This window comes from Coregonus clupeaformis, chromosome 35, assembly GCF_020615455.1.
Source record: "Coregonus clupeaformis isolate EN_2021a chromosome 35, ASM2061545v1, whole genome shotgun sequence".
NCBI lineage: Eukaryota > Metazoa > Chordata > Actinopteri > Salmoniformes > Salmonidae > Coregonus > Coregonus clupeaformis.
This window is the reverse complement of record NC_059226.1, coordinates 13,611,314-13,630,971: the sequence shown is the minus strand read 5'-3', so window position 1 is coordinate 13,630,971 and position 19,658 is coordinate 13,611,314. Positions and strand designations below refer to the sequence as shown.

The 19,658-nt window shown below is 42.9% G+C and overlaps 1 protein-coding gene across 2 annotated transcripts in view; it reads right to left on the bottom strand.

Moving 5' to 3' along the window:
- Positions 1-2,752: 2,752 nt before the first annotated feature.
- The window catches only part of LOC121550302 (transient receptor potential cation channel subfamily M member 4), a 78,449-nt gene continuing 61,543 nt past the window's right edge, over positions 2,753-19,658 (bottom strand). For both annotated transcript variants that reach the window (XM_045210851.1, XM_041862513.2), the window contains one exon: positions 2,753-3,052. In XM_045210851.1, the coding sequence (XP_045066786.1) occupies positions 3,024-3,052 (29 nt within the window). In that variant the 3' untranslated portion in view covers positions 2,753-3,023. The remainder of the gene's footprint in view (positions 3,053-19,658) is intronic.

The window sequence follows — 19,658 nt, the reverse complement described above, 5'->3', positions numbered from 1 at the left end:
ATTTAGTTCCTACCATTGTTTCACTGAGTTGTCATAATGCTTCAGCAAATGTACATTATCTTAGGGGCGTTGGAAGACACAATGTAAATAACCTACTTTATGTCCATCTTACTGCCCGGAATGCCTCTGCTGATCCTACAGCTATTGTATGCAGTAATCATATGCCTATGAACCAGAGTAATACTGTTAGCACTGAGGTGGTGTGCCCTAGTAGGAAGTCCACTGTGTGCAGCTCACCCTGTACTAATAAAAATAACCTGAGTATGTCTACCTCTGCTAAGCTTCCCAGTAAAGCAAGAAAAATAATCAAGCATCCAAGAAAAGTGTTTAAAATAGCCCACGTTAACATATGTAGCTTAAGAAACAAGGTTCATGAAATCAATAATTTTCTAGTAACAGATTACATTCATATTCTGACAATCTCTGACACTCACTTAGATACAGTGGTAGCAATACAAGGTTATAACATTTACAGAAAATACAGAAATGCCAACGGGGGCGGTATTGCGGTCTATATTCAGAACCACATTCCTGTAAAGCTTAGAGAGGATCTCATGTTAAATATTGTTGAAGTAATATGGCTACAGGTTCACCTGCCTCACCTAAATCCCATTCTGGTGGAAAACTGCTATAGACCACCAAGTGCTAACAGTCAATATCTGGATAACGTGTGAAATGCTTGATAATGTATGTGATATCAATAGAGGTATACTTTCTGGGTGATTTTAAATATTGACTGGCTTTCATCAGGCTGCCCACTCAAGAGAAAGCTTCAACCTACCAGGGTAGTTACAAACAGTACAGGAATGAAATCATCAACATGTATTGATCATATCTTTACTAATGCTGAAGACATTTGTTTGAAAGCAGTATCCAAATCCATTGGATGTAGTGATCACAATATAGTAGCCATATCTAGGAAAACCAAAGTTCCAAAGGCTGGGCCTAATATTGTGTATAAGAGGTAATTCAATTAGTTTTGTAGTGATTCCAATGTTGATGTAGAGAATATTTGTTGGTCTGTGGTGTGTAATGACGAGCAACCAGACACTGCACTTGACACATTTATGAAATTGCTTATCCCAGTAACTAATAAGCATGCACCCATTAAGAAAATGACTGTAAAAACTGTTACATCCCCGTGGATTGATGAGGAATTGAAAAATGGAATGGTTGAGGCAAAGGAGATGGCAAATAGGTCTGGCTGTACAACCGATTGGCAAACGTACTGCAAATTGAGAAATCATGTGACTAAACTGAATAAAAAGAAGAAACTACACTATGAAACAAAGATAAATGGCATAAAGAATGATAGTAAAAAGCTTTGGAGCACCTTAAATGAAATTTTGGGCAAAAAGGCAAACTCCGCTCCATCATTCGTTGAATCAGATGGCTCATTCATCACAAAACCCACTGATATTGCCAACTACTTTAATGATTTTTTCATTGGAAAGATTAGCAAACTTAGGCATGACATGCCAGCAACAAACGCTGACACTACACATCCAAGTATATCTGACCAAATTATGAAAGACAAGCATTATATTTTTGAATTCCGTAAAGTAGGTGTGGAAGAGGTGAAAAAAGTATTATTGTCGATCAACAATGAATGACAAGCCACCGGACAACTTGGATGGAAAATTACTGAGGATGATAGCGGACGATATTACCACTCCTATTTGCCATATCTTCAATTTAAGCCTACTAGAAAGTGTGTGCCCTCCGGCCTGGAAGGAAGCAAAAGTTATTCCCCTACCTAAGAATAGTAAAGCCCCCTTAACTGGCTCAAATAGCCGACCAATCAGCCTGTAACCAACCCTTATTAAACTTTTGGAAAAAATTGTGTTTTACCAGATAAAATTTTATTTTACAGTAAACATATTGACAACACACTTTCAGCACGCTTATAGGGAAGGACATTCAACAAGCACAGCACTTACACAAATGACTGATGATTGGTAGAGAAATTGATGATAAAAAGATTAGGGGGGCTGTTTTGTTAGACTTCAGTGCGGCTTTTAACATTATCGATCATAGTCTGCTGCTGGAAAAACGTATGTGGGGAGAAGTCTGTCTGTACTAAAGCGCTACTCTGCATTCTTAACAGCACTATCAACAAGGCAGGTCCTACAGCCCCTAGTGTCGCACCTGGACTACTGTTCAGTTGTGTTGTCAGGTGCCACAAACAGGGCAGCACGGCTGGCCCTTGGATGTACACAAAGAGCAAACATTAATAATATGCATGCATGTCAATCTCTCCTGGCTCAAAGTGGAGGAGAGATTGACTTCATCACTACTTGTATTTGTGAGAGGTATTGACATGTTGAATGATCCGAGCTGTCTGTTTGAACTACTGGCACACAGCTCGGACACCCATGCATACCCCACAAGACATGCCACCAGAGGTCTCTTCACAGTCCCCAAGTCAAGAACAGACTATGGGAGGTGCACAGTACTACATAAGCTATGACTACATGGAACTCTATTCCACATAAGGTAACTGATGCCAGCAGTAAAATTAGATTTAAAAAACAGATACAAATACATCTTATGGAACAGCGGGGACTGTAAAGCAACACAAACATAGACACGCATACAAACACACAATGATATACACACTTTACACACATGTACACATGGATTTTGTGTTATAGATATGTGGTAGTAGAGTAGAGGCCTGAGGGCACACACTTAATATGTTGTGAAATCTGTTATGAATTAATTGTAATGTTTTTAAAATGTATAACTGCCTTCATTTTGGTGGACCCCAGGAAGAGTAGCTGCTGCCTTCGCGGCAGCTAATGGGGATCCATAATAAATACAAACAAAGTGTAACATAGAAGAGCAACAATGGTCCACATAAAAAATGGCAGCAGTTGAAATGATCAAAGTTTAAAAACGACATATGAATGAGCATCGAGTCAGTCTTTGGCATTTCTTGACATTCTTCGGCCCTGAGTGACAGTGATTGTAGATGTGTGCGCATGTGTGTCCAGATTTCACTGTTCTCCATCAGACATGGGTCAGTTAGTTGGAGAGAGAGGGGTCAGATCTGAAAGAGAAAACACAACATAAACTGGAGTACATAAAACCAAGTAATATAATTGACTGGGTATCATCAAAGTTAATTAAAAAATTGTTATATTAAAAGACTGGAAAGGTCTCTTGGATGTAGAAGGAAGCAATCTTACATATAAATAGAACATACAGTCCTTCGGAAAGTATTCAGACCCCTTGACTTTTCCACATTCTGTTACATTACAGCCTTATTCTAAAATGGATTAATCCTCAGCAATCTACGCACAATAACCCATAATGACAAAGCAAAAACAGGTTTTAGAAATGTTTGAAAAATGTATTAAAAATAAAAAAACGGATACCTTATTTACCTAAGTATTCAGACCCTTTGCTATGAGACTCGAAATTGAGCTCAGGTGCATCTGGTTTCCATTGATCATCCTTGAGATGTTTCTACAACTTGATTTGGAGTCCACTTGTGATAAATTCAATTGATTGGACATGATTTGGAAAGGCACACACCTGCCTATATACGGTCCCACAGTTGACAGTGCATGTCAGAGCAAAAACCAAGCCATGAGGTCGAAGGAATTGTCTGTAGAGCTCCGAGACAGGATTGTGTCGAGCCACAGATCTGGGGAAGGGTACCAAAAAATGTCTGCAGGATTGAAGTTCCCCAAGAACACAGTGGCCTCCATCATTCTTAAATGGAAGAAGTTTGGAACCACCAAGACTCTTCCTAGAGCAGGCCGCCCGGCCAAACTGAGCAATCGGGGGAGAAGGGCCTTGGTCAGGGAGATGACCAAGAACCCGATGGTCACTCTGACAGCCTTTTAGAGTTCCTCTGGAGATGGGAGAACCTTCCAGAAGGACAACCATCTCTGCAGCACTCCACCAATCAGGCCTGTATGGTATAGTGGCCAGACGGACGCCACTCCTCAGTAAAAGGCACATGACAGCCCGCTTGGAGTTTGCCAAAAGGCACCTAAAGACTCTCAGACCATGAAAAGATTCTCTGGTCTGATGAAACCAAGATTGAACTCTTTGGCCTAAATGCCAAGCGTCACGTCTGGAGGAAACCTGGCACCTCCCTACGATGAAGCATGGTGGTGGCAGCATCATGCTGTGTGGATGTTTTCAGCGGCAGGGACTGGGAGACTAGTCAGGATCGAGGGAAAGATTAACAGAGCAAAGTACAGAGAGATCCTTGATGAAAACCTGCTCCAGATTGCTCAGGACCTCAGACTGGGGAGAAAGGTTCACCTTCGAACAGGACAACGACCCTAAGCACACAGCCAAGACAACGTAGGAGTGGCTTCGGGACAAGTCTCTGAATGGCCTTGAGTGGCCCAGCCAGATTCCGGACTTGAACCTGATCGAACATCTCTGGCGAGACCTGAAAATAGCTGTGCAGTGACGCTCCCCATCCAACCTGACAGAGCTTGAGAGGATCAACAGAGAAGAATGGGAGAAACTTCCCAAATACAGGTGTGCCAAGCTTGTAGCGTCATACCCATGAAGACTCAAGGCTGTAATTGCTGCTAAAGGTGCTTCAACAAAGTACTGAGTAAAAGGTCTGAATATTTATGTAAATGTGATATTTCACTTTAAAAATAAATAAATAAAATAACATTTTCTAAAAACATGTTTTTGCTTTGTCAATATGGGATATTGTGTGTAGATTGATGAGGGGGGGAAACTATTTAATCAATATTAGAATAAGGCTGTAACCTAACAAAATGTGGAAAAAGTCAAGGGGTCTGAATACTTTCCGAAGGCACTGTATGTAAAGTATTCACACCCCTTGACTTTTTCCACATTTTGTTGTGTTAAAAAGTGGGATTAAAATAGATTTCATAGTAATTTTTTGTCAACAATCTACACTATTTTTATTCTGTACAGGCTTCCTTCTTTTTACTCTGTCAATTTGGTTAGTATTGTGGAGTAACTACAATGTTGTTGATCCATCCTCAGTTTGCTCCTATCACAGCCATTCAACTTTGTAGCTTTTTTAAAGTCACCATTGGCCTCATGGTGCACTCCCTGAGCGGTTTTTATTTTATTTGTTTAATTTAACTTTTATTTAACCAGGGAAAAACACATTGAGACCTAGGTCTCATTTGCAAATATGCCCTGGGAACAATACAGAAAATAGAATTATACACAATTTAAAACATAAAATTAAATACCATTTTTGGTATTTGGTATTTTATTAGGATCCCCATTAGCTGTTGCAAAAGCAGCAGCTACTCTTCCTGGGGTCCACACAAAACATGAAACATGACATAATACAGAATATTAATAGACAAGAACAGCTCAAGTACAGAACTACATAAAAAAAATGTAAAGGCACACATAGCCTACATATCAATACATACACACAAACTATCTACAGTTGAAGTCGGAAGTTTACATACACTTAGGTTGGAGTCATTAAAACTCGTTTTTCAACCACTCCACAAATTTCTTGTTAACAAACTATAGTTTTGGCAAGTCGGTTAGGACATCTACTTTGTGCATGACACAAGTAATTTTTCCAACAATTGATTACATACAGATAATTTCACTTATAATTCACTGTATCACAATTCCAGTGGGTCAGAAGTTTACATACACTAAGTTGACTCTGCCTTTAAACAGCTTGGAAAATTCCAGAAAATGATGTACTGGCTTTAGAAGCTTCTGATAGGCTAATTGACATCATTTGAGTCAATTGGAGGTGTACCTGTGGATGTATTTCAAGGCCTAACATCAAACCCAGTGCCTCTTTGCTTGACATCATGGGAAAATCAAAAGAAATAAGCCAAGACCTCAGAAAATAAATTGTAGACCTCCACAAGTCTGGTTCATCCTTGGGAGCAATTTCAAACGCCTGAAGGTTCCACGTTCATCTGTACAAACAATAGTACGCAAGTATAAACACCATGGAACCACGCAGCCGTCATACCGCTCAGGAAGGAGACGCGTTCTGTCTCCTAGAGATGAACGTACTTCGGTGCGAAAAGTGCAAATCAATCCCAGAACAACAGCAAAGGACCTTGTGAAGATGCTGGAGGAAACAAGTACAAAAGTATCTATATCCACAGTAAAACGAGCCCTATATCGACATAACCTGAAAGAAGCCATTGCTCCAAAACCGCCATAAAAAAGCCAGACTACGGTTTGCACATGGGGACAAATATCGTACTTTTTGGAGAAATGTCCTCTGGTCTGATGAAACAAAAATAGAACTGTTTGGGCATAATGACCATCGTTATGTTTGGAGGAAAAAAGGGGATGCTTGCAAGCCAAAGAACACCATCCCAACCGTGAAGCACGGGGGTGGCAGCATCATGCTGTGGGGGTGCTTTGCTGCAGGAGGGACTGGTGCACTTCACAAAATAGATGGCATCATGAGGAAGGAAAATTATGTGGATATATTGAAGCAACATCTCAAGACATCAGTCAGGAAGTTAAAGCTTGGTCGCAAATGGGTCTTCCAAATGGACAATGACCCCAAGCATACTTCCAAAGTTGTGGCAAAATGGCTTAAGGACAACAAAGTCAAGGTATTGGAGTGGCCATCACAAAGCCCTGACCTCAAACCTATAGAAAATGTGTGGGCAGAATTGAAAAAGCGTGTGCGATCAAGGGGGCCTACAAACCTGACTCAGTTACACCAGCTCTGTCAGGAGGAATGGGCCAAAATTCACCCAACTTATTGTGGGAAGCTTGTGGAAGGCTACCTGAAACGTTTGACCCAAGTTAAACAATTGAAAGGCAATGCTACCAAATACTAATTGAGTGTATGTAAACTTCTGACCCACTGGGAATGTGATGAAATAAATAAAAAGCTGAAATAAATCATTCTCTCTACTATTATTCTGAGATTTCACATTCTTAAAATAAAGTGGTGATCCTAACTGATCTATGACAGGGAATTTTTACTAGGATTAAATGTCAGGAATTGTGAAAAACTGAGTTTAAATGTATTTGTCTAAGGTGTATGTAAACATCCGACTGTATATTTTTTTATATGTATATCTTTGCTATATTTGCCTGTTTGTTTGTTTACCTTTCACGTGACAAAGTCACTACTGGCTATCAACTATCAACAGCAATTGTAGGCTATAGCTATACAGTGGGGAAAAAAAGTATTTAGTCACCCACCAATTGTGCAAGTTCTCCCACTTAAAAAGATGAGAGAGGCCTGTAATTTTCATCATAGGTACACGTCAACTATGACAGACAAATTCAGAAAAGAAAATCCAGAAAATCACATTGTAGGATTTTTAATGAATTTATTTGCAAATTATGGTGGAAAATAAGTATTTGGTCACCTACAAACAAGCAAGATTTCTGGCTCTCACAGACCTGTAACTTCTTCTTTAAGAGGCTCCTCTGTCCTCCACTGCTACCTGTATTAATGGCACCTGTTTGAACTTGTTATCAGTATAAAAGACACCTGTCCACAACCTCAAACAGTCACACTCCAAACTCCACTATGGCCAAGACCAAAGAGCTGTCAAAGGACACCAGAAACAAAATTGTAGACCTGCACCAGGCTGGGAAGACTGAATCTGTAATAGGTAAGCAGCTTGGTTTGAAGAAATCAACTGTGGGAGCAATTATTAGGAAATGGAAGACATACAAGACCACTGATAATCTCCCTCGATCTGGGGCTCCACGCAAGATCTCACCCCGTGGGGTCAAAATGATCACAAGAACGGTGAGCAAAAATCCCAGAACCACACGGGGGGGACCTAGTGAATGACCTGCAGAGAGCTGGGACCAAAGTAACAAAGCCTACCATCAGTAACACACTACGCCGCCAGGGACTCAAATCCTGCACTGCAAGACGTGTCCCCCTGCTTGTCCAGGCCCATCTGAAGTTTGCTAGAGTGCATTTGGATGATCCAGAAGAGGATTGGGAGAATGTCATATGGTCAGATGAAACCAAAATATAACTTTTTGGTAAAAACTCAACTCGTCATGTTTGGAGGACAAAGAATGCTGAGTTGCATCCAAAGAACACCATACCTACTGTGAAGCATGGGGGTGGAAACATCATGCTTTGGGGCTGTTTTTCTGCAAAGGGACCAGGACGACTGATCCGTGTAAAGGAAAGAATGAATGGGGCCATGTATCGTGAGATTTTGAGTGAAAACCTCCTTCCATCAGCAAGGGCATTGAAGATGAAACGTGGCTGGGTCTTTCAGCATGACAATGATCCCAAACACACCGCCCGGGCAACGAAGGAGTGGCTTCGTAAGAAGCATTTCAAGGTCCTGGAGTGGCCTAGCCAGTCTCCAGATCTCAACCCCATAGAAAATCTTTGGAGGGAGTTGAAAGTCTGTTGCCCAGCGACAGCCCCAAAACATCACTGCTCTAGAGGAGATCTGCATGGAGGAATGGGCCAAAATACCAGCAACAGTGTGTGAAAACCTTGTGAAGACTTACAGAAAACGTTTGACCTGTGTCATTGTCAACAAAGGGTATATAACAAAGTATTGAGAAACTTTTGTTATTGACCAAATACTTATTTTCCACCATAATTTGCAAATAAATTCATTACAAATCCTACAATGTGATTTTCTGGATTTTTTTTTCTCATTTTGTCTGTCATAGTTGATGTGTACCTATGATGAAAATTACAGGCCTCTCTCATCTTTTTAAGTGGGAGAACTTGCACAATTGGTGGTTGACTAAATACTTTTTTTCCCCACTGTATATATTTGGGAGCAGTAACGGTGAGTGGACATTCTCTTTATATTGGAGCTTTTTCCAGCTGCTGTGAAAAGTTTGGATGTGCGTAAAACCCTCCATAGTCTACTTTGTCTTAGGCCTATAATTATATGCCCAAGGGAGCAATTATGGTGCCTCTAACTGTATTAAGACAGCCTATTTAAAACAAGTTGTTGTTTCATTTTATTAGAATTTTATTAGAACTATTCACTGTCTTTTTAGGTCATATCAATAGTGAATTTAATCTTTCTTATTGACGTTTGGCAATTCCATGGCTCAGACATAATCGATTTTACAGTAGGCCTATATCAGTGTGAATGCTATGTTAAAAAAATATTTCCATATTGAAGCCATGCAATTACTGTTCAAAAACACATTCAACATACACTGAATAAAAATGTAAACGCAGCATGCAACAATTTCAAAGATTTTACTGAGTTACAGTAATTATAAGGAAATCAGTCAATTTAAATAAATTCATCAGACCCTAACCTATGGATTTTATATGACTGGAAATACAGATATGCGTCTGTAAAAAAAAGGTACGAGCGTAGATCAGAAAACCAGTTTGCCTCATGCAGCGCCACACATCTCCTTTGCATAGAGTTGATCAGGCTGTTGATTGCGGCCTGTGGAATGTTGACCCACTCCTCTTCAATGGCTGTGCAAACTTGCTGGATATTGGTGGGAACAGGAACACGCTGTCGTACACGTCGATCCAGAGCATCCCAAACATGCTCAATGGGTGACATGTCTGTTGAGTGTGCAGGCCATGGAAGAACTGGGTCATTTTCAGCTTCCAGGAATTGTGTACAGATCCTTGCTACATGGGGCCGTGCATTATCATGCTGAAACATGAGGTGATGGAGGCAGATGAATGGCACGACAATAGCCCACAGGATATCGTCACGGTATCTCTGTGCATTAAAATTGCCATTGATAAAATGCGTTTTGTGTTTGTTGTCCGTAGCTTATGCCTGCCCATACGCCTGGGCCATGCATTATCATGCTAAAACATGAGGTGATGGCGGCGGATGAATGGCATGACAATAGGCCTCAGAATTGTATTCGTGGTCCGTAGCTTATGTCAGTCCATACTATAACCCCACCGCCACCATGGGGCACTCTGTTCACAACGTTGACATTAGCAAACCGCTCACCCACACGATGCCATACACGCTATCTGCCATCTGCCCGCTACAGTTGAAACCGGAATTCATCCGTGAAGAGCAAACTTCTCAAGCGTGCCAGTGGCCATCGAAGGTGAGCATTTTCCCACTGAAGTCGGTTACAACGCCGAACTGCAGTCAGCTCAAGACCCTGGTGAGGACAACGAGCAAGCGGATGAGCTTCCCTGAGACAGTTTCTGACAGTTTGTGCAGATATTCTTCAGTTGTGCAAACCCGAAGTTTCATCAGCTGTCAGGGTGGCTGGTCTCAGACGATCCTGCAGGTGAAGAATATGGATGTGGAGGTCCTGCGCTGGCGTGGTTACATGTGGTCTGCGGTTGTGAGGCCGGTAGGACATACTGCCAAATTCTCTAAAACAACGTTGGAAGTGGCTTATGGTAGAGAAATTAACATTCAATTCTGTGGCAACTGCTCTAGTAGACATTCCTGCAGACAGCTTGCCAATTGCATGCTCCCTCCCTCAACTTGAGACATCTTTGGCATTGTGTTTTGTGACGAAACTGCACATTTTCGAGTGCCATTTTATTGTCCCCAGTACAAGGTGCACCTGTGTAAAGATCATGCTGTTTAATTAGCTTATTGATATGCCACACCTGTCAGGTGGATGGATTATCTTAGTGAGCATTTCTCCTTTACTAACAGGGATGTAAACAAATTTGTGCACACAATTTGAGAGAAAAAACACATGATATCACATACAGTGGGGGAAAAAAGTATTTAGTCAGCCACCAATTGTGCAAGTTCTCCCACTTAAAAAGATGAGAGAGGCCTGTAATTTTCATCATAGGTACACATCAACTATGACAGACAAAATGAGAAAAAAAAATCCAGAAAATCACATTGTAGGATTTGTAATGAATTTATTTGCAAATTATGGTGGAAAATAAGTATTTGGTCAATAACAAAAGTTTCTCAATACTTTGTTATATACCCTTTGTTGACAATGACACAGGTCAAACGTTTTCTGTAAGTCTTCACAAGGTTTTCACACACTGTTGCTGGTATTTTGGCCCATTCCTCCATGCAGATCTCCTCTAGAGCAGTGATGTTTTGGGGCTGTCGCTGGGCAACACGGACTTTCATCTCCCTCCAAAGATTTTCTATGGGGTTGAGATCTGGAGACTGGCTAGGCCACTCCAGGACCTTGAAATGCTTCTTACGAAGCCACTCCTTCGTTGCCCGGGCGGTGTGTTTGGGATCATTGTCATGCTGAAAGACCCAGCCACGTTTCATCTTCAATGCCCTTGCTGATGGAAGGAGGTTTTCACTCAAAATCTCACGATACATGGCCCCATTCATTCTTTCCTTTACACGGATCAGTCGCCCTGGTGCCTTTGCAGAAAAACAGCCCCAAAGCATGATGTTTCCACCCCCGTGCTTCACAGTAGGTATGGTGTTCTTTGGATGCAACTCAGCATTCTTTGTCCTCCAAACACGACCGAGTTGAGTTTTTACCAAAAAGTTCTATTTTGGTTTCATCTGACCATATGACATTCTCCCAATCCTCTTCTGGATCATCCAAATGCACTCTAGCAAACTTCAGACGGGCCTGGACATGTACTGGCTTAAGCAGGGGGGACACGTCTGGCACTGCAGGATTTGAGTCCCTGGCGGCGTAGTGTGTTACTGATGGTAGGCTTTGTTACTTTGGTCCCAGCTCTCTGCAGGTCATTCACTAGGTCCCCCGTGTGGTTCTGGGATTTTTGCTCACCGTTCTTGTGATAATTTTGACCCCACGGGGTGAGATCTTGCGTGGAGCCCCAGATCGAGGGAGATTATCAGTGGTCTTGTATGTCTTCCATTTCCTAATAATTGCTCCCACAGTTGATTTCTTCAAACCAAGCTGCTTACCTATTGCAGATTCAGTCTTCCCAGCCTGGTGCAGGTCTACAATTTTGTTTCTGTTGTCCTTTGACATCTCTTTGGTCTTGGCCATAGTGGAGTTTGGAGTGTGACTGTTTGAGGTTGTGGACAGGTGTCTTTTATACTGATAACAAGTTCAAACAGGTGCCATTAATACAGGTAACGAGTGGAGGACAGAGGAGCCTCTTAAAGAAGAAGTTACAGGTCTGTGAGAGCCAGAAATCTTGCTTGTTTGTAGGTGACCAAATACTTATTTTCCACCATAATTTGCAAATAAATTCATTAAAAATCCTACAATGTGATTTTCTGGATTTATTTCCTCATTTTGTCTGTCATAGTTGACGTGTACCTATGATGAAAATTACAGGCCTCTCTCATCTTTTTAAGTGGGAGAACTTGCACAATTGGTGGCTGACTAAATACTTTTTTTCCCCACTGTATGTAAAGTCACGTGAAATCAAGTGAAAATGTGGTTTTGGAACACATTACTGTGACATTTCGCGTGGTCCTCTGTAGCTCAGCTGGTAGAGCACGGCGCTTGTAACGCCAAGGTAGTGGGTTCGATCCCCGGGACCACCCATACACAAAAATGTATGCACGCACGACTGTAAGTCGCTTTGGATAAAAGCGTCTGCTAAATGGCATATTATTATTATTATAAAACGTGGTTTTGGAACACTTCACATGTAAAAATGTGGTTTTGGATGTTTGTAAGAGTTTGTTTCACCAGTTGTCAGGACGTCATGATGGTCCCAGATGTTCTTACACCATCCCAAACCATTATATGTAAAGTAATGAAATGGTATGGCAGTTTTAAAGTTAGTGGTACACTGTTCAGCTAAAGTATGACCCCACCTGGCATTTGAACAAAAAAAACTTTGGATTTGCACTGATCTTTCTGCTGCACCACAAAGTCTGTAACATTCCTATACACATTCATTACCTATAATACATCTCTGCACTTAGCAAAAGAGTTCCATCTGCACTGCTATTTTAGCTATCAATTAATATGACTATTCGCTCATCATTGATTTAATTTACTTATTGCAGCAATTTGAGGATTTTCTGTATAGTTGTCTAATGTTGTTGGGGCATATTATTCTGTTTTCAATATTATAAATGTAAAATAAAAACCTTAATGTAGCCTATAGATATCAATTACACATTTATGGATTTCTTTATGCATTGTTTTCTCTTTATTCAACCTGCCCGCAACCCACCCAAATTGCAAGTAGCCTAATGGGGAGTGAGGTATGACAAACCAGCTCATCCACTCAGCCAGGCAAACACAAACAGTATTATTGTTTTTCACACTATACATTATAGTGACAAAGGACACATACAGCGCATTCGGAAAGTATTCAGACCCCTTGACTTTTTCCACATTTTGTTACGTTACAGCCTTATTCTAAAATGGATTGAATAAAACATTTTCCTCATCAATCTATACACAATACCCCATAATGACAAAGCAAAAACAGGTTTTAAAAAATGTTTGCAAAAAAATACAATAAAATGTGGCACAATTTGGGGGATTTTTCATACCTAGCCGAGCTATTAATGCGCAATTAGACTACCCTTTTGTACTTTAATGGAAGGTGTGAAATACTACACAACTTAATTTGTTCCTTTCCGACAGTCTGTCTCTCTCTTCTCTCAGTTTCTAATTCTACTGAGAGAAAATAAGCAAAACTCAAGCTTGATTGTTTTTATATTGTGATGTCACGAGAGGCTGTGTCCTGGAGGGACGTTACATCCCCCTGAGATGGCTGCAAACCCAGACAGCTATGGCTCCATCTGCTGGTATGGTCGGGAACTCCAACCCTCTATGGCCAATCTTCCCACGCAGCTGAAACCAATCAGGAGCTGATGAGCTGAAGGTTTGGGTTGTGAAGTAACACAGTCTCCAAGCTGGGCTCTCTGGAGGACAAGAGTGCTGCACGTCCACTTCCATGAGGAATATAAGGATTTGGAGATACTTACCTTTGGGAAATACTCACCTTTGGATATATGCACCTGTGGAAATACGTGTGGGACATTTGGAAGGACGTTTTGCTGGGTTGGCCACTAGCTGCAACGTGGAATACAGTAAGACTGGGGAAAAGTTATTTGAGCGAGGGAGAGTTATGATTTTGGATGTGGAAGAGATATCCCTGAACTGTTAACCCTTAAAGAGCCACCAGAGAACAGAATTGTGTTATACTTTCGTTAGTTTCCCAAGACCTTTAATAAAATCCTTGTTTTGGTTGAACCTGGTCTCCTTGCACTACTTGAGCAATCCCGCTGAAAGCTGTGTAGCCTCTCGTGACATCACAGATGGTGGAGAATACGGGCAGGAGTACACAAAGAGATAGAGAACTACTGCCGTAGTTGCCCTGAGTGTCAGCAGGTTGCGCCAAAGCCCACATATAGAAACCCGCTCATTCCCTTGCCCATTATCGAAACTCCTTTTGAGAGGATTGGATTAGACATAGTCGGGCCCTTACCGAAAAGTGCCAGGGGACATCAATACATTCTGGTCATTCTGGACTATGCGTCCCGGTACCCGGAGGCCATTCCGCTGAGGAAGGCTACATCCAGACAAATCGCCAAGGAGCTGTTCCGTCTCTCAACTAGTCTGGGAATCCCAAAAGAGATATTGACGGACCAAGGGACTCCGTTCATGTCCAGGGTGATGAAAGAACTCTGTGCTTTACTGAAAATCAAACAGCTGAGAACCTCGGTCTACCACCCCCAGACAGATGGCCTAGTCGAACGTTTTAACAAAACACTAAAATCCATGCTGCGGAAAGCGGTAGGGGAAGATGGGCGCAACTGGGATCAGCTGTTACCATACATATTATTTGCGGTGAGAGAGGTACCTCAGTCTTCTACTGGTTTTTCACCCTTTGAGCTCTTGCTTTCCTACAGACCCAGAGGACTGCTCGACATCGCCAAGGAGGCCTGGGAGGAGCAGCCATGCCAACAGCGGACACTGATCGACCATGTAGGGGCTATGAGGGAGAGAATGAAGGCCATCTATCCCATGATGCGGGAACACCTGGAGGCCAGTCAGCGGCAACAGCAAGCCTCCTACAACAGATCTGCTCAACCCAGGGAGTTTAAGCCGGGGACAGAGTGCTGGTCCTGGTGCCAACCGTTGAGTGCAAATTCCTGGCAACCTGGCAAGGACCATATGAGGTCATTGAACGCATGGGGAGAAGTAAACTACAAGGTGAGGCAACCAGATAAAAGGAAAACTGAGCAGATTTATCATGTTAACCTTTAAAGAAGTGGCACGCCAGAGAGGCGCTGTTCAGCTCTCTACCCCCACAGAGACCCAGGAACCGGCGCGAGAAGAGGTTCAGCTGGGTCCAAATCTGTCCCCACATCAACGACAGATGGCCCTGGAACTCGTGGAGCAGAACCAGGATGTCTTCCTCCCCTTCCCGGTCACACAGAGGTGGTCCAACATGAGATCCGCACCATGCCTGGCCGAACGGTAAACCAGCGCCTGCAGCGCGTGCCCAGAGGCTCGTAAAGTGGTTATACAGAAGGAGGTAAGGAAGATGCGGGAGTTGGGAGTAATCGAAGAGTCCCACAGTGCCTGGGCAAGTCCCATCGTACTAGTTCCCAAGCCAGACGGTTCAGTACGATTTTGTAATGACTATCGGAAGTTGAATGAAGTGTCTGAATTTGATGCATACCCAATGCCTCGTGTCGATGATTTAATAGACTCCTTGGGGCATGCTCGTTTCCTAACCACTCTTGATCTCACAAAAGGCTACTGGCAGGTGCCCTTGACCCCGGCGTCTAAGGAGAAGACAGCCTTTGCCACCCCGGGAGGGGCTCTACCAGTATACCCGACTTCCGTTTGGTCTCCACGGGGCACCTGCCACGTTCCAACGCCTGATGGATCGAGTCCTTGCGCCCCCACAAGAGGCACGCAGCGGCTTATTTTGGATGATGTTGTTATACAAAGTCAGGATTGGGCCAGCCACCTACCCCGGGTACAAGCGGTGCTGGATTCGCTCAGGGAAGCAGGGCTCACGGCAAACCCGAAGAAGTGCAAGGTGGCCTTCAGTGAGACAAACTACCTGGGGTACACCATTGGGCGGGGGTTGGTCAAACCACAGGGAAGCCAAACTGCGGGCCATGACAGGACTGGCGCAGCCCATCAACAAGAAGCAAGTAAGGTCATTTTTGGGCCTCGCTGGCTACTATAGACGCTTTATTGCAGATTTTGCTACCATAGCTGCACCGTTGGACGGAGCTGACGACCAAACGCCACTCACGAATGGTGAAGTGGAACCCTGCGGCGGAGGCGGCTTTCCTCAACCTGAAGCGAGCACTCTGCTCCAGTCCGATCCTGGTGGCACCAGACTTCAAGAAGGGAATTCATTGTCCAAGCGGATGCTTCGGAGGTGGGTCTGGGTGCTGTCCTCACCCAGGCACATGACGGTGAAGAACATCCCATTCTCTACCTAAGCAGAAAGTTACTTCCAAGAGAGAAGAACTATTCAACGGTGGAGAAAGAATGTCTGGCTGTAGTCTGGGCCCTGGAGTCCCTTCGTTCTATCTCCTGGGCCGACGTTTCATGGTGGTATCTGATCACGCCCCTCTGCAGTGGATGGCCAAGAACAAGGAATCAAACAGTAGAGTAACCAGATGGTTTTTGAGCTTGCAACCGTTTAACTTTTCTGTTGTCCACAGGGCTGGCAAGCACCACGGCAATGCGGACGCCCTCTCCCGGCGTGATGCCTTCTTCGCTGCCTTTACCCCGACGAGGACGTCGGTCCCGAGGAGGGGTGTGTGATGTCACGAGAGGCTGTGTCCTGGAGGGACGTTACATCCCCCCTGAGATGGCTGCAAACCCAGACAGCTATGGCTCCATCTGCTGGTATGGTCGGGAACTCCAACCCTCTATGGCCAATCTTCCCACGCAGCTGAAACCAATCAGGAGCTGATGAGCTGAAGGTTTGGGTTGTGAAGTAACACAGTCTCCAAGCTGGGCTCTCTGGAGGACAAGAGTGCTGCACGTCCACTTCCATGAGGAATATAAGGATTTGGAGATACTTACCTTTGGGAAATACTCACCTTTGGATATATGCACCTGTGGAAATACGTGTGGGACATTTGGAAGGACGTTTTGCTGGGTTGGCCACTAGCTGCAACGTGGAATACAGTAAGACTGGGGAAAAGTTATTTGAGCGAGGGAGAGTTATGATTTTGGATGTGGAAGAGACATCCCTGAACTGTTAACCCTTAAAGAGCCACCAGAGAACAGAATTGTGTTATACTTTCGTTAGTTTCCCAAGACCTTTAATAAAATCCTTGTTTTGGTTGAACCTGGTCTCCTTGCACTACTTGAGCAATCCCGCTGAAAGCTGTGTAGCCTCTCGTGACATCACAATATGTACAGTAATAGATAAATATAGCTTCTTTTGAATTGGGGTCAAAATCATTTACATTTCACTGTGATTATGAACAGTAGCCTAAACACTTCTCTCCATCATGTCACTGGACTTGTTGACCATGGTGCACCACTCTTAAAATAATAATTGATTACCTGTACAGTGCCTTCGGAAAGTATTAGCCCCACAGTGAAATAGGGTGCAGGCCAGGCAGCAGGCTGTTAGCCAACCTGCCAGCTTAGTGGAGTCTGCCAATAGCACAGTCAGTGTAGTCAGCTCAGCCATACCCATTGAGACTGTGTCTGTGCCTCGACCTAGGTTGGGCAAAACTAAACATGGCGGTGTTCATCTTAGCAATCTTATTAGGATAAAGACCTCCTCCATTCCTGCCATTATTGAAAGAGATCGTGATACCTCACATCTCAAAATAGGGTTACTTAATGTTAGATCCCTCACTTCAAAGGCAGTCATAGTCAATGAACTAATCACTGATCATAATCTTGATGTGATTGGCCTGACTGAAACATGGCTTAAGCCTGATGAATTTGCTGTGTTAAATGAGGCCTCACCTCCTGGTTTCACTAGTGACCATATTCCCCGTGCATCCCGCAAAGGCGGAGGTGTTGCTAACATTTACGATAGCAAATTTCCAATTTACAAAAAAAAAATGGCATTTTCGTCTTTTGAGCTTCTAGTCATGAAATCTATGCAGCCTACTCAATCACTTTTTATAGCTACTGTTTACAGGCCTCCTGGGCCATATACAGCGTTCTCTCTGAGTTTCCTGAATTCCTATCAGACCTTGTAGTCATAGCAGATCATATTCTAATTTTTGGTGATTTTAATATTCACATGGAGAAGTCCACAGACCCACTCCAAAAGTATTTCGGAGCCATCATCGACTCAGTGGGTTTTGTCCAACATGTCTCTGGACCTACTCACTGCCACAGTCATACTCTGGACCTAGTTTTGTCCCATGGAATAAATGTTGTAGATCTTAATGTTTTTCCACAAAATCCTGGACTATCGGACCACCATTTTATTACGTTTGCAATCGCAACAAATAATCTGCTCAGACCCCAACCAAGGAGCATCAAAAGTCGTGCTATAAATTCTCAGACAACACAAAAATTCCTTGATGCCCTTCCAGACTCCTTCTGCCTACCCAAGGACGTCAGAGGACAAAAATCAGTTAACCACTTAACTGAGGAACTCAATTTAACCTTGCGCAATACCCTAGATGCAGTTGCACCCCTAAAAACGAAAAACATTTGTCATAAGAAACTAGCTCCCTGGTATACAGAAAATACCCGAGCTTTGAAGCAAGCTTCCAGGAAATTGGAACGGAAATGGCGCCACACCAAACTGGAAGTCTTCCGACTAGCTTGGAAAGACAGTACCGTGCAGTACCGAAGAGCCCTCACTGCTGCTCGATCATCCTACTTTTCCAACTTAATCGAGGAAAATAAGAACAATCCAAAATTTCTTTTTGATACTGTTGCAAAGCTAACTAAAAAGCAGCATTCCCCAAGAGAGGATGGCTTTCACTTCAGCAGTAATAAATTCATGAACTTCTTTGAGGAAAAGATCATGACCATTAGAAAGCAAATTACGGACTCCTCTTTGAATCTGCGTATTCCTCCAGGGCTTAGCTGTCCTGGATCTGCACAGCTCTGCGAGGGCCTGGGATCGGGAGAGACACTTAAGTGTTTTAGTACTATATCTCTTGACACAATGATGAAAATAATCATGGCCTCTAAACCTTCAAGCTGCATACTGGATCCTATTCCTACTAAACTGCTGAAGGAGCTGCTTCCTGTGCTTGGCCCTCCTATGTTGAACATAATAAACAGCTCTCTATCCACCGGATGTGTACCAAACTCACTAAAAGATATCAGTTTGTCTCTGTGAATGGTCTGTCCTCCGACAAATCAACTGTACATTTCGGTGTTCCTCAAGGTTCCGTTTTAGGACCACTATTGTTTTCACTATATATTTTACCTCTTGGGGATGTTATTCGAAAACATAATGTTAACTTTCACTGCTATGCGGATGACACACAGCTGTACATTTCAATGAAACATGGTGAAGCCCCAAAATTGCCCTCGCTAGAAGCCTGTGTTTCAGACATAAGGAAGTGGATGGCTGAAAACTTTTTACTTTTAAACTCGGACAAAACAGAGATGCTTGTTCTAGGTCCCAAGAAACAAAGAGATCTTCTGTTAAATCTGACAATTCATCTTGATGGTTGTAAAGTCGTCTCAAATAAAACTGTGAAGGACCTCGGCGTTACTCTTGACCCTGATCTCTCTTTTGACGAACATATCAAGACTGTTTCAAGGACAGCTTTTTTCCATCTACGTAACATTGCAAAAATCAGAAATTTTCTGTCCAAAAATGATGCAGAAAAATTAATCCATGCATTTGTTACTTCTAGGTTAGACTACTGCAATGCTCTACTTTCCGGCTA